The following is a 12518-nucleotide window of genomic DNA, read 5'->3' on the forward strand; positions in this document are numbered from 1 at the left end:
TTCCTTCAACGTCATGGTATCAGCGGCGGACAGTATTGGATTGTGTCTTGAGGTCACGCCAAAAAGCATTTTTCGCTCTGCCGCCTCGTCAACTACGCCTTATATCGTGCATGCAAACCACTTTCAGACAGATGTGTTTATGGCGCAGGAACGGTTGTCTGATACTCTCCAGGGGGGAAGTTCCTGGTACCGCGGGGAACGACTCGAAGCAGGGCTACGTGACAAAGCGATTAAAGGAGAGCTCACCGAGGGTGAGGTGGTAGCAGCCTTTTCGGACCATGCGGGCTACCCCTACAGTCTATGCGAGCACTTTGTCGAGAGCCATGCGCACACGCAGGAGCGCCGTGGCCCGTATAGTGGTCCGACCTCCACTGTTTGCTGCGTTATCTACAATCTAACGAAACGCACGGTGCGAGTCTGCAAGGGCTGCCCGTGCCAGGGCAAGTTTCAGACATTTGAATTAAGGTAGACAGACTGAGATAGACGGGTTGAGATAGACAGATTGTACTATGAATCACCATCATTCGCTTAGGCCAGAGCTGACCCCTCGTGATAAGAATTGGAGTAAGTGAAGCGAGTTCATAGCCGAGCAGCTCGTCGAAATAACCGATCAGCCCCTCTTGCTCAACTCCAACTCCAACTCCAGACCATCCGCAATGTCAGAAGCAAGCACAGCCAAGCCAGCACGTAAGACCCGCTCGAGAACCGGTTGCTTTACCTGTCGCCAACGCAAGGTGCGCTGTGATGAGCAACACCCTGTGTGCCAGGCCTGCCGTCGGCTGGGGATCCCCTGCGCCTACCCTCTCCCACCACCGCGACACCAGCGCAAGCAGCCTGCGCGACGCTCTGAGGCGCCCCTGGCCTCTCCATCGTCTTTCCAGCCTGCCATCGCCAGTCCCATCTCTGCAGAAGAAGCCACCATTGACTTTTCCCTCCCTCTCTAGTCGTCGCTGGAAGGCGGGCTCCTCGACGTCAGCTTGCTCGAAAATTGGCCGGTGGAGGACAATTCGCTTTTCGCCGACTTGGACTTATCCTCTCATGCACCAGACTTTGAGGAGCCATCTCCAACCTCTACGCCACCCCGCAATGTCACTTTGCTGCCTGGGGACCGCGAAGTGCTGCAGCACTTTACCTCCACCATGGCCCGCTTCTGCATTCTGCGCAACACTGTGCATGACAACCTGTACATCCACATCTTGACCAACCTTGGACTCTTCCACAGCACCCTGCTTGGCGCAATGCTCGCCTGGTCCGCCCTGCACCTGTCGCACGTGCGCAAGACGAGCAACCACGACGCCAAACTCCGCTATCACACTGCATACACTGCCCTGCTCGAAGACCTCTCGCACAACGTCTCCCCGACGCTTTCGCTCGCGACAATATGGTTCCTTATGCAATTCCAGCTCATTCTCGCCGAGGGTGTGGATGCTTTTGCCGCGCTTCTGGGCCTGGCCAGCACCGTCGTCAGGGCCGAGCTTCACGGGAAAGACGCAGGGGCTTCACTGCATCGCATCGGACCCATTGGCTCAGTCATACTCGTCTGGATGAGCGCACGCGACTGCTAGGTTGCGCATTTGGGGCTTGGTGGTCAGCTCCTCGGGTCCCTCAAAACCTACCCGTATATTTACGAGCTCGTCGATAGCTCCTCGCTCGACACGGACTCCGAGTACGACTCGGGAGTCCACTGCTTTGTCCCCCCAAGCTATGAGCCCTCCGAGATGCAGCTTTGCATGAAGTTGAGTCTGCGCCATGTCACCCTTTCCGGCCAGATCAAGATCCTCGGGCGCATGCGGGCCGTGTCTGATGACGACAACAATAGCAACAACGCCCCGGCTTGGGAGTCAGTGCGCGCAAGCCTGCGGACGCTCCGAGAAGAGATAGAACAGTGCAACTCTTCCTCTGCCCGAGCTGCACTAGACGTCGCCATGGGGAAGCTGTCAGCTATGCCAGACGTCGATCTGCTGGGCTACAACCGGTGTCTAGTCCTCGGGGGGTACTACACCACGCTGATCCAGTGCAGCATTCATCAGCCGGGTTTTCTTGAGGAAGAGAACCTACCAGCACCCGACGAGTGCGCGAACCGGGTCATTCGGCTGTGTCAGAAGATCATGGCAAAGCACCCGAACTCGCCCCGCGGTGTGTGGCCAACCAAGATTTTGCTTGCAGGTATCACCACTCGGGATCCGATCTACCAAGCGTGGGCCGTGCGTGCGCTGGAGATGGCCGAGCAGTGGGGGCAAAATATGGTCAAGACTCGACAGCTGCTGGAAGCCGTCTTGCAGCGACAGAGTCGCACGGGGGGGCGTGCAGATGTTCTAGATGTTATGCGGCAGACGACTGGATTTTTCATTATGTGATTTCTAGTGTTTCATCTTTCTTGACTGTTAGTATCTAAGCTACTCCATCAATGCGACCTCCGACAGCTCGATAGTGATCAGTTAGTAAACGTAGCGAAAGTGAGGCTTTCGCTTGTCCGTCAAGTCCATCAATCCCTCGCGTGCAATCTCCTCCTCCGAGGCAGTGCTTGCTTCCGGTCTAAGCTGCTTCCTCGCATTCTGCAAAACCAGATGCGCTCAAAGAACAAGCGGAAGGATGACGAGAAGAGAAAAACAGACAATCGATGTGATAAACGCAGTGGAGTACCGCGGCGCCTCGTTGCTCTTGAACAACTGAGGTCCAATCATCAGCCCAACAGAGCTGCACACGAACATCATCCCCGTGCCCACAACTTTCTTCGTGAACCCCGACGTGTTGCCCGTGAAGCTAGCGTAGGTCATTACGCTGTTCAGCGTATGCGTCTGGATGGCGTAGTAAGACAGGAGGAGGCCAACGTGGTTGTCAAGGTCCAGCGTCATCAAGAGGATACATCCAACCAGCGGCGGGACTTGGGACAGCGACGAGATCCAGCATCGGATGTTCTTGAACCGTGCGGTCAGCCACCAAGATATGATGATGCACGTCACCTGGATGCCTCCTAGAGGGATGGAGAGGAGTGTGGTGACAAGCGGACTAAAACCAAAGCCCTTGATAACGATGTTGCCGAACGAGGCCACGCCCCCAGAGGGGATGGCGCTCAGCCCGACGGTCACGCAGTACAGCCAGATGTTGACGTCGAGTACGCACTCGCGCACTTGCTCCCACTTCTACTCGTGGTTGATCATTCCTGTTTGATTATCGCGCAGGCGTTGCACTGCCAGAATGCGGTCCTCGCGGCTGAGAAACCGCGCGCTCAAAGGCGAATCCGGAAGAGTGAAGAACAACTGCGCGCCCCAGCAGATGGTGACCGAGCCCGCGATGATGAAGAACCAGATCCAGGGCCCGACATTGAGGTCGCTCTTGATATGCCCGATGCCGTAGCCAATGAGGCCCCCTGTCATTTGCTGCACAGACGGCAGTCAGTAACCCATATCATAAGGAGGGCTGATACAACTCACAGCGATCGCGTTACCGAGAAACCAGGCCCCTTGGCGACCAGGCTGCTCGCCTTCACGCTTGAACCACATGGAGATTATCAAGATCATTGCTGGGGTGATGCCGGCCTCTGAGAAGCCGAGGAGGACTCGGCTGACAGCAATTGCAGCAAAGGAACGCGCTGCTGCAGTGCACATGAGGAGGATTCCCCAGATGCAGACGGAGGTCGCTACACATCGCCCTATTGGGACTTTCTGCAAAACTCGACCCACGATTGGCTGGCGGATGACAATTGCTGAGGGAAGTCAGAAGGCTTTAGCCTCGTGAACTGGGTCAACGCACCAAGATTGATGATCGTTCCGGACGCCCAAGCGTACTGGTTCAAGGAAAGATTCTGTAGGGGGTCAGCAATGGACGAGCGGCAGTCTAGGTAATATGAGACGGCAGTACCATGTCCTCTCGAAGTCCAAAGTTCGCCGAGTATGACATTGCTTGCTGGTCCAGGAACTTGAAGGAGTAGGTAACAAGAAGCTATGCAGCAGTCTGGTCAGCGCATACAGTAGTGTCTCCTAAACTATGGCCACCTACCATGGGAGGGAGGATCATGTCAATCTTGCGCAGAATTCGCTTGTCGTCTTCAGGGGAAACCTCTTGAAGATCCTGCAATTCGGGCAGGTCGCTCACGAGGTTCTCCTTCAGCATTTCGCCTACGACGACGGACGACACTGGAGTCATGGTCTTCTCGTTGCCAGTCCTCTCAAGGTCTTTAATCGATGCCATTGTAGCAATTCAGGGACCGGTGTACCCCGTGTCTTTAGAGATGGCCCGACAGGGGAGATTTATAGTTGGGGTCGAGCTACTCCACGAAAGGTCTCCACAGGGGTCGGCAATCCTTGCAGGAAATGTATGTAACCGACGGCCAATCGCCTTGGATCTATTCGTTATCTCCTATCTAGCTAGATAAGACGCTAAATGAGCTGCCCCTGTCTGTAGGGGAACTTGCTGCGGAAATGTAGGGCGATCTCCCTGCGGGTGGCCACCCAAACCCCTTCTTTTGCTGAACATACTCCACGAACTCTTTCATGGCCTTTGCGCGTCCAGGCTTGCCACTAATCCGGCAATGCAAGGCGATAGTCATCATCTTCGGCGAGCCCTCGCCTCCTTCTTCGTACAGAATGTCGAATGCGTTCTTGAGGTGCTGAGTGAAGTCCGCCGCCGAGCTCCATCCTTGGGGCGAGTGGTATTTGAGATCGTTGCAGTCGTAACTTTGATGCAGATATTAGCTTCTTCTCTTAGTGTTTGGTTCAAAAAATCATACCTATACGGGATCATGAGCATGCCCTTGGGTGTCGCCGACTCCTTCTCAGCCGGCACATCCACCCAGTACGGCAAATCGTCGGCATACGAGTCGGCCTCCCACAGGAGAGGTGTCTCCAGCTCCTCATGGACTTCGTGGATCAAGGCGCGAGAGTACGGGGATAATCTGCCACAGTACCATCCAACCGGATACTCCCCAGTAAGAGTCTTGAGGCATTCCATCTGGCGCTGTATATACAACTTTTCGTTCTCGGCGCCTACCGAGTGGTAGTCGATCCACCTGCCATCGAGTGAGAAGACTAATTCAAGGAGAATTGAGATTAACTAACCGATATCCATGAGAAGCGATCTCATGACCCCCTGCAATGCAAGCCCGAGCGACCTCTGGATTCTTCTCCAAGGCCATACCGACCGCATACACGGTGACCGGGAGATTTTGAGCCTCAAACAGATCGAGCAATCTCCAAACCCCGCGCCGAGAGCCGTAGTCATAATCACTTTCCGAATTGGCGGCGCGCTCGCCCATGCGCGGGGCGATATTGGACTGCTCCCAGAGGTGATTCTCCGACTGTGCATCCCCGTTTAAAGGCGTGCGCTCGGCGCCCTCCTCGTAATTGATCACAAACGAGAGGGCGATCTTGGCTCCCTTGGGCCACGCAGGATTCGGCGCATGACGGCCGAATCCAACATGATCGCGCGGGAAATCATACTTGGTGCCCCTCAACGGGTCGATGTTTAGCGACTGCTTGGAGGTCATGGTGGTGACGCTTGAGAGGTGGTAAAGGGAAAGGTCAGGTTGCTCGTTATCAACCGGCCTAGCGACTGTCTCCAACTGCTGCACTGCTCGGTAAGCTCGGCTACTCGAAGCGAACGCGTTCCCTTGTCGGCTAATGAATCGCGCTGGAGGGTCGTATTCTCCAGTCTGACTGGCAATCTGGGGTGAATCGCTCTGCAACATGCTTATATATTTTTACAAGACGGTGGAAGATCAGGACACTTCACCAGACGTCCTTTCTTCTCCTACATCAACACCAACCAAACGAAACAAAATGGCACCCATAGCAGTCAGCCCGGAGCCCGAATACGTCGAATTCTCCCATGACGGATCCTGGGGCCACAAGCGCGAGGTCCTCAAGGGCGACCGGGCGAAACCGACCTTTGAGCAGATCCCCGTCATCGACATGAGCGGCAGCTTCAGCAGCGACCTCGAGACTCGCCTGCAAGTTGCCAAGGAAATTGCCCATGCCTGTGAGCATGTTGGGTTCTTCTATGTCAAGAATCATGGCATTCCAGAGGAGCTGATGCAAGAGACTATCGGCGTGGCCCAGCGCTTTTTCGAGAAGTGCACCGACGAGAAAATGCGTTACCACATCTACAACAGTAAAGACCTGCGAGGGTATGAGCCAGTCCATGGGGCCCAGGTTGACCCCAACAAGCCGCTTGGAGGTAGGTTTCCTGACCAACAGTAGATACCAAACCGAGACTGACAGGTCCGTGTAGATCGCAAGGAGTCATTCCTGCACAACTATGAACCAGAGTGCGATCCAACACCCCCCGTCCTGACAGCAGAGCAGCGCGCAATGTTCCATCAAAACCAGTGGCCGGAGGACGATCCCGAGTTCAAGGCCGCTTGCTTCAAGTACGACAGCCGGATGCTTGTTTTGCTGCGCAAGATGATGCAAATGTTCGCCCTGGGCCTTGGGCTCGATGAGGGCCACTTTGACGCAAAGGTCACCCACCCTCTCACCTCCTGCAAGATGATTCATTATCCCCCACAAGAGCCGTCGAGCAAGGACGAGACTGGAATTGGGGCGCACACGGATTTTGTTTGTAGGTGAAACCCATTGTATCCTCCCGAAGTGCCTGGCTGACTGCTGCAGGCTTCACAATGCTCTTACAAGACCAGGTTGGCGGATTGGAGGTTCTCAATGCAAACGGCCACTGGATCCCTGCGCAGCCCATTCCGGGAACTTTCGTGGTCAACGTCGGCGATTTCCTCATGCGTCTTACCAACAATCGCTTCCTGTCGACAGTCCACCGTGTGCCCAACGTCTCTGGCAAAGAGCGCTACTCCATTCCGTGGTTCTGTTCGTTTAATCTAGACGCCCTCGTCGAGGTACGCAGTACCCATGATTGACCTATGAGACGTGTAGTACGCTAAATCCATACCAGGTTCTTCCTAATTACACATCAACGGAGCAAACTGCGGCCTATGAGCCCGTCACTGTTGCTGAAGTAAGTATCCGGTATTCTCCTTATCCCCGTAAGCCGTCTAACAATAATGGGACAGTACTATCAACGCCGCTTCAAGATTCAGATTGAGCAAGCTGCGGAGCGGAAGAAGACGGTCAAGTCAACCTGAGATATCTACATTACAACAAATCTATCTTTTTGTCCTTGTGAAGATATGGAAGCATTCTAGTCAAAGCTGGTCTTATGTTCTTTCCTCCGAAGCAGCATTGGCTACTTTCGTATTTGGGCCTGGGATGCATCGCCACCATCCTCCTCTTCACTCATATCTCCCGTGTGCTGAATGGCTGAAATAATACAGAGAATTTCGGACATTTGCTTTAGCCCTTCGCTGCTGCAGGACAAAGTGTCATCTTCCAGCAGCCTGCCCTTATAGAGGAGTCTGACGCGCCGAGGCTCACTACAATGTAGGACTTCAGCGGCGCGGTGCCTTATCTGACCAATACTGACGCTGCCAGCACTAAGGGAGTATGGCGGAAACTGCAGCTCGTAGATTATTTTGCGGTTATTGAGGAGGAGCTTATCTGGCTCGATCTCCAGACTTTCCGGCCCCTTGCCAGCACTGGACTCATCGGTCTTGTTGCTCGCGGCGAATGTAGGCAGGCGACTCCATAGATTACTCCAACTAGAAGAAGACGGAAGCTGTACGCCGGAAAGCCGACTATCGGTGGTTGTCGACGGCTGTATATCGTTGCTTCCTTTTTCCTCGTGCTCACTGGACACATATCCCGACGTGTTTATATCTCTGTCGGTGGCAGGTAGTATCCATCTAGAGGCATCCGGTCCGGTCGAGAGGCGGTTGCCTTCGTGGCTCATTCTGCTTTGCTCACGTAGATTCCCCCTCAAAGATTCCAACATTGCTTTGCTCGATGGATGATCTCGACTGGGAAGTCGAGCATCGTGAGCATCATCACTTGCAGGGTCGTCCACGGAATCGAGTTCGTCGCCACTAAGAAGCCTGCTTAGCCCTGCCGAAGGCGCTTCGAGGTTGCCTAGGTCGCGATCTTCGGGGTCTTCCAGACGGGGAACGGCGAATAGCGCAAGCTCCTCGAGGTGTCTTGAGAAATGATGCCTGAGCTGGCTGTGGCAGGTCCCTGTCTTACACAGGGGACAGATTATCGGGTTACCGGTGCCGAGGAGGTCTCCATGATGGAGCTCTAGGTGGACATACCAAGCTCGCTGTTGCGAGTAGAGCCTGTTTGGTGTTGGGCAGTGGTCAAACGGGCACATGTATGGTAAGAGGTCCTGAAACACGTGTCGAGCCCAGCCCTTGTGATCTCGGACCTTGATAATGAAATAGCAGTAGGGGCACTCGAATGGAACGCCAAATGTTAATCTTTCGGGAATAGGGATTGCCAAACGTTCAGTACTGTTGAACAGGGTCGGTGCGTACGATGTGTGCGAGAGCCCAGCATCCGATCGGTCGTCTGGTACATGAAGAGCATCGCCTTTGAACTCTGTGGCAACAGTTGCTGACATCTCAGTCCGAGCGTGTTCAGACTCGCCGCTACTGTTAGATAGGCCATGCGCCAACTTTTCGTGATGTCGCTGGCGGTATTGGAAGCCTGCTCGTCGACGCGAAATCGCGGCTCCCAATCGCTCAACCAGACTCGCCTCAGCTCTCGGAAACTTGTTCGCGACATGCTGTCGGTCGAAGAACTCATAGGCAACGGCATCCTCTTTTCGTGTTCCTATTATGCGGTCATGATGAACGGGGCGACGGATCGCCATGGACATCTGGTATAAACAGGTAATTGTTTCGACAAGGCCTTTGTAAATCTGCTGAATCTCGGAATCACCTTGAGAGCCATCGTCAGTCGTACTATCTTCCTCGGCCTCCTCCTCCTCCTCCTCCTCCTTTTCGCCGCCCATTCCAGGCTCTCGTCGTGGCGAATGAGCTAGAACATCCTCGAGGTCATCAAACCAGCGCGCAAGATTCCGCAGCAGTTGAATGGTCTGCTCCCGAATGTGCGACGCATCACGTAACCGGTAGTCGAGAGAAGATTGATCCTTCTGGTGAGCACCTATATTCGCCGCCCATACGCGTAGACGTCCAAGCTCGTCTTGCCAGAGACTGAGAGGGACGTCGGATGCGTGAGAGCGCAGGCTATCCGAGTCCAGAATCCGGTTGAACTGACAAAGACAGGCTGAAAGCGCGGAGGTGATGGTCTGCTCCATGCTAGAACGGGAGATGAAGAGAACAGAACAGCAACAGAACCAGCGGTGGATGGCCACGTCCAATGCCATTTGCTTTCTGACTGAGTGCGGGGTAATTAATGATGTGCTGTCAGCTTCGAGCCTCGTTGTTGCTAACAGGGAGGGTTCTCTTCTCCCTCCCTATCGACAGAATGTCTGGCTTCGAGGTTACAGGCCTTGTTCTCGCTGCTCTGCCCCTCCTCGCCAACAAAATAGACAACTATGTCCAGGGTCTTGAGACATTGAAGTCTTTCCGAACCCGAAAATACCGCCGGGAGCTGCAGCGCTATCTCGACCGAATCCGGACCCAGCGGGCGCTTTTTCTCAACACCCTCGAACAGACCTTGGAAGACGCCGTTGACGATGAGGATACAATCCTCGACCTCATCAGTCACCCATCTGGGCATTTGTGGAACGCTGGAACGATTCAGAGCAGCATGCGCAGGGCGGTTGGTCGAGACTACGACGTCTTCCATTCAAACATGACTGAGCTGTCCTTACTACTGAACACTCTGTGCATGAGCCTTAACTTGCACCCAGAATCCCCTATCGAGGTATCTATCAGCATATTCATGTTGCTGCATGGCTAACCTTTTGCAGGTCTCGTGGAACAGCGTCTCAGTCGCCGAGCGAGAAGCCAGGAAGCTGAAAACGATCCTCTCCAAATCTCTCTAGAACGACATGCTAGACAGAATAGAGAGCATAAACAATCTCTTTCAGACACTCGCCGAGCACGCACACCGCCGCGAAGAGTCTCGGTCCAATCGTAAACCTTCCAAGAAGCCTCTTCTTCGATACCAAACCCTCCGCGACAGTGCAGGTAGTCTATATAACGCCTTCATTCGCGGGAGGTGCTAGACATGTATTTGCAGGGACTCTCACCGTGTATATTTCCGACTGGCCACGAGTTCCACGGGTGTTGTGGCCGATAGCAAGCCACCCGAGCCGGCAAGATTCAGGATCGCAGTTGGGACACATGAGCAGTCCTCCTGGACCTTGAAGGAACTTGAGGCAGAGTCTCTGAACTTAGAGGCAGTAGGAAGCGCATCACTCAACTACGAAACACCTTTGCCAACTGTCGATCGTGGTCCTGCCCTGGGCTTGAGAGACCAGCGGAAACAGGTCAAATTTGCAGTCATGGCCACAGCACTGGGTACTATACACTCTGCACCACCGGCCCTCACTCGTAACATTCCACCCATCCTTGACATTTGTGCCATGATCTCAGCTTCCCAAGTCAGGCAGCAGCCTACAACCGCATTGGGGTTTCTTGTTGACGAGGCGAACCTCAACTACGAGCACCGGATCTATCTCACCAAGGATACATTGTCAGGCCACGAGCTCAAGTCACTCAGAGGCCTCTTAGCAACTTCGGATCCCCTCCGCCAACTGCGCAATCAGCGATCGTTCTTGACGCGACGGGACCGACTGTACCTTGCTGCCAATCTCGCCTGCAACGTCTTCCAATTGCACGGTAGCTGGCTCAAGGCCGACTGGAAAACAGAAGACATTTACGTGACCGACGACGCAAATGACGAAAGACCCGTTCTGGACTCGCTTGCCCTCTCGCTGCCCCTCTCTGACATTCCAGTGGATCCAGAAAAGAACCCCCACGCGGATGAACAAAGCTGCCTGATCCGCAACCCCATCCTCTTCCCTCTGGGCCTCGCCCTCGTCGAGCTATCCCTCTCTCAAACATTGAGCGATCTACGTATCGCGGCTGATCATGACCCCGTTGATGCCATCGCAGACCTCAAGACAGCTGCGGAAAGTCTCCCCATCGTTCAAAGTGAAAGCGGGATAACATATACGAAGGTCGTGAAGAAGTGCCTGTTCGGGCTGGACGCAGATAACCCGGAGATTGACAGCATTGACTTTCAGGAGGACATGTATTATTCAGTTATAAAGCCTTTACTTGATGACCTGACGGCGTTTGATGGGTGCTGACTGCGTCGTCTTCTTCTTCTTCTTCTTCTTCTTCTTCTTCTTCTTCTTCTTCTTCTTCTTCTTCTTCTTCTTCTTCTTCTCTGTAGGAGGGGGGTCTCGCCCCCGGCCTCTACACACCATTTCTACTTTCGCTCATATGCTTGGTCCTCAGCGGGTATATACCCCAGTGCTTGTCCCCCATCGAAAATGATATAGAGGCTGAACACTATGTTCCCCTGGGAGCGTGAAGGATTCCTCATTATATACTGTTGTCTTGACGTATTTGCTACACACGCAATAAGGCGCAGTTTATCCAGGTCAAACCAAGTGCAGCGCTTATCCATCGTCGATTGGAGTGGGTTCTTATCATTCTGGGTAGACTTGTCGTTTCTATGGGGCCTTCGCCTGGTTCATGTTTCCATTCTCATTATACTCGACTGTGACCTATATATATCATGATCTGGGACAGAAAAAGCAAACCGAGTGAACATTGACCAACACCACCAATCCTACGGGAGCTACCTACCGTAGCTAGATGAGAACTAAGAAGATTCTCATGCTGCAGCAAACTGCCGCCGTCTTTTGCACGACGCTGTGATGTGCCTTGAATCGTTCTTGATGTCCACCACGACTGTGCGCGGAATTGGGGCGCTATTCATTTCATGACTTCTGTAGCCCGTTCGCACATTGGAACTGGCAGACTTCCAATTGTTTCGGGACCGAGTGCATCTCGAATTTCGTGTATTGGCCTCGCGCTCTCGGGCGCGTCGCGAGTGCTCAAAGATCTCGTCGATGAGCTCGTTGCTCACCCATTTGGTTATGAGAATGTGTTCCTTGTCTTCCTGGTGCATGTTAGACAGAGTAGAGACAAACAGAAAGGACATAGTCGGTCAAACTTCACTTCTGGGGGAGGTGGAAGGCGTCGAGGGTGATTCTAGCGGACGTTGCGCCGCGAATCCTCTGAAGATAGCGTGTTCATTGGGGTTGACTGCGCACAAGATGATTATTGCGCCATATTCCGCTCTGGTGCGCATGAGGCCGGCAGCATCGCTGTCTCGGGGTTTATCGTGGCTCGCATGGTCGAGTCGGTCATCAAGGGTCAATCTGATTGCAAAGAAATGCCTGATTCTTGACATTGCCGGAGTGTATGCTACCGACACGACTGCTCTGGTGAGTTGTGCCGTATCTGGATAACAAGCAATTCTTGAATAACCCCTTTGAAGCAACTCGAAGCCCAAAATCGACCAAGCAAGAACCTCCTTCTCGACATCAACCTCCGCGAAGAGCTCAAGACCACCGTCGACCACATCAGTCAACAGCTCTAGATCACGAATAGCAGCTCAGACGAAGACTAGCGTTTCAGCGACCGTGGCAACATCTACTTTGACCGCCTCTTCCCCTGGCGCCCATCCTCCACA

At 53.9% G+C, this 12518-nt stretch overlaps 7 protein-coding genes across 7 annotated transcripts; 4 read left to right on the forward strand and 3 right to left on the reverse strand.

Annotated features, from left to right (window-relative positions):
* Positions 1-2438: 2438 nt before the first annotated feature.
* On the reverse strand, positions 2439-4191 carry BJY04DRAFT_222560 (major facilitator superfamily domain-containing protein; the record flags this gene model as incomplete). Its single annotated transcript, XM_073717416.1, has 7 exons — positions 2439-2555; positions 2616-3143; positions 3192-3380; positions 3435-3706; positions 3754-3805; positions 3862-3942; positions 4000-4191. The coding sequence occupies 7 exons, from the start codon at positions 4189-4191 to the stop codon at positions 2439-2441; spliced, it is 1431 nt and encodes a 476-aa protein (XP_073566699.1).
* Positions 4192-4363: 172 nt separating this feature from the next.
* BJY04DRAFT_222561 (uncharacterized protein) lies at positions 4364-5485 on the reverse strand (the record flags this gene model as incomplete). The annotated part of the gene is made up of 3 exons (XM_073717417.1): positions 4364-4676; positions 4730-5008; positions 5058-5485. The coding sequence occupies 3 exons, from the start codon at positions 5483-5485 to the stop codon at positions 4364-4366; spliced, it is 1020 nt and encodes a 339-aa protein (XP_073566700.1).
* Positions 5486-5777: 292 nt separating this feature from the next.
* On the forward strand, positions 5778-7090 carry BJY04DRAFT_231182 (isopenicillin N synthase family dioxygenase; the record flags this gene model as incomplete). Its single annotated transcript, XM_073719459.1, has 5 exons — positions 5778-6174; positions 6229-6558; positions 6609-6844; positions 6901-6963; positions 7019-7090. The coding sequence occupies 5 exons, from the start codon at positions 5778-5780 to the stop codon at positions 7088-7090; spliced, it is 1098 nt and encodes a 365-aa protein (XP_073566701.1).
* Positions 7091-7191: 101 nt separating this feature from the next.
* On the reverse strand, positions 7192-9156 carry BJY04DRAFT_222563 (uncharacterized protein; the record flags this gene model as incomplete). The annotated part of the gene is made up of 1 exon (XM_073717418.1): positions 7192-9156. The coding sequence occupies one exon, from the start codon at positions 9154-9156 to the stop codon at positions 7192-7194; it is 1965 nt and encodes a 654-aa protein (XP_073566702.1).
* A 170-nt stretch (positions 9157-9326) lies between these two features.
* Positions 9327-9849, forward strand: BJY04DRAFT_222564 (uncharacterized protein; the record flags this gene model as incomplete). The annotated part of the gene is made up of 2 exons (XM_073717419.1): positions 9327-9728; positions 9775-9849. 2 exons carry the CDS (start codon positions 9327-9329, stop codon positions 9847-9849), a joined length of 477 nt encoding a protein of 158 aa, XP_073566703.1.
* Positions 9850-10311: 462 nt separating this feature from the next.
* On the forward strand, positions 10312-11121 carry BJY04DRAFT_222565 (uncharacterized protein; the record flags this gene model as incomplete). The annotated part of the gene is made up of 1 exon (XM_073717420.1): positions 10312-11121. One exon carries the CDS (start codon positions 10312-10314, stop codon positions 11119-11121), a length of 810 nt encoding a protein of 269 aa, XP_073566704.1.
* A 978-nt stretch (positions 11122-12099) lies between these two features.
* BJY04DRAFT_222566 (uncharacterized protein) lies at positions 12100-12425 on the forward strand (the record flags this gene model as incomplete). The annotated part of the gene is made up of 2 exons (XM_073717421.1): positions 12100-12270; positions 12324-12425. The coding sequence occupies 2 exons, from the start codon at positions 12100-12102 to the stop codon at positions 12423-12425; spliced, it is 273 nt and encodes a 90-aa protein (XP_073566705.1).
* Positions 12426-12518: the final 93 nt, after the last annotated feature.

This window comes from Aspergillus karnatakaensis (assembly GCF_047715665.1).
Source record: "Aspergillus karnatakaensis strain CBS 102800 unplaced genomic scaffold BJY04scaffold_61, whole genome shotgun sequence".
In the NCBI taxonomy this organism is placed as follows: domain Eukaryota; kingdom Fungi; phylum Ascomycota; class Eurotiomycetes; order Eurotiales; family Aspergillaceae; genus Aspergillus; species Aspergillus karnatakaensis.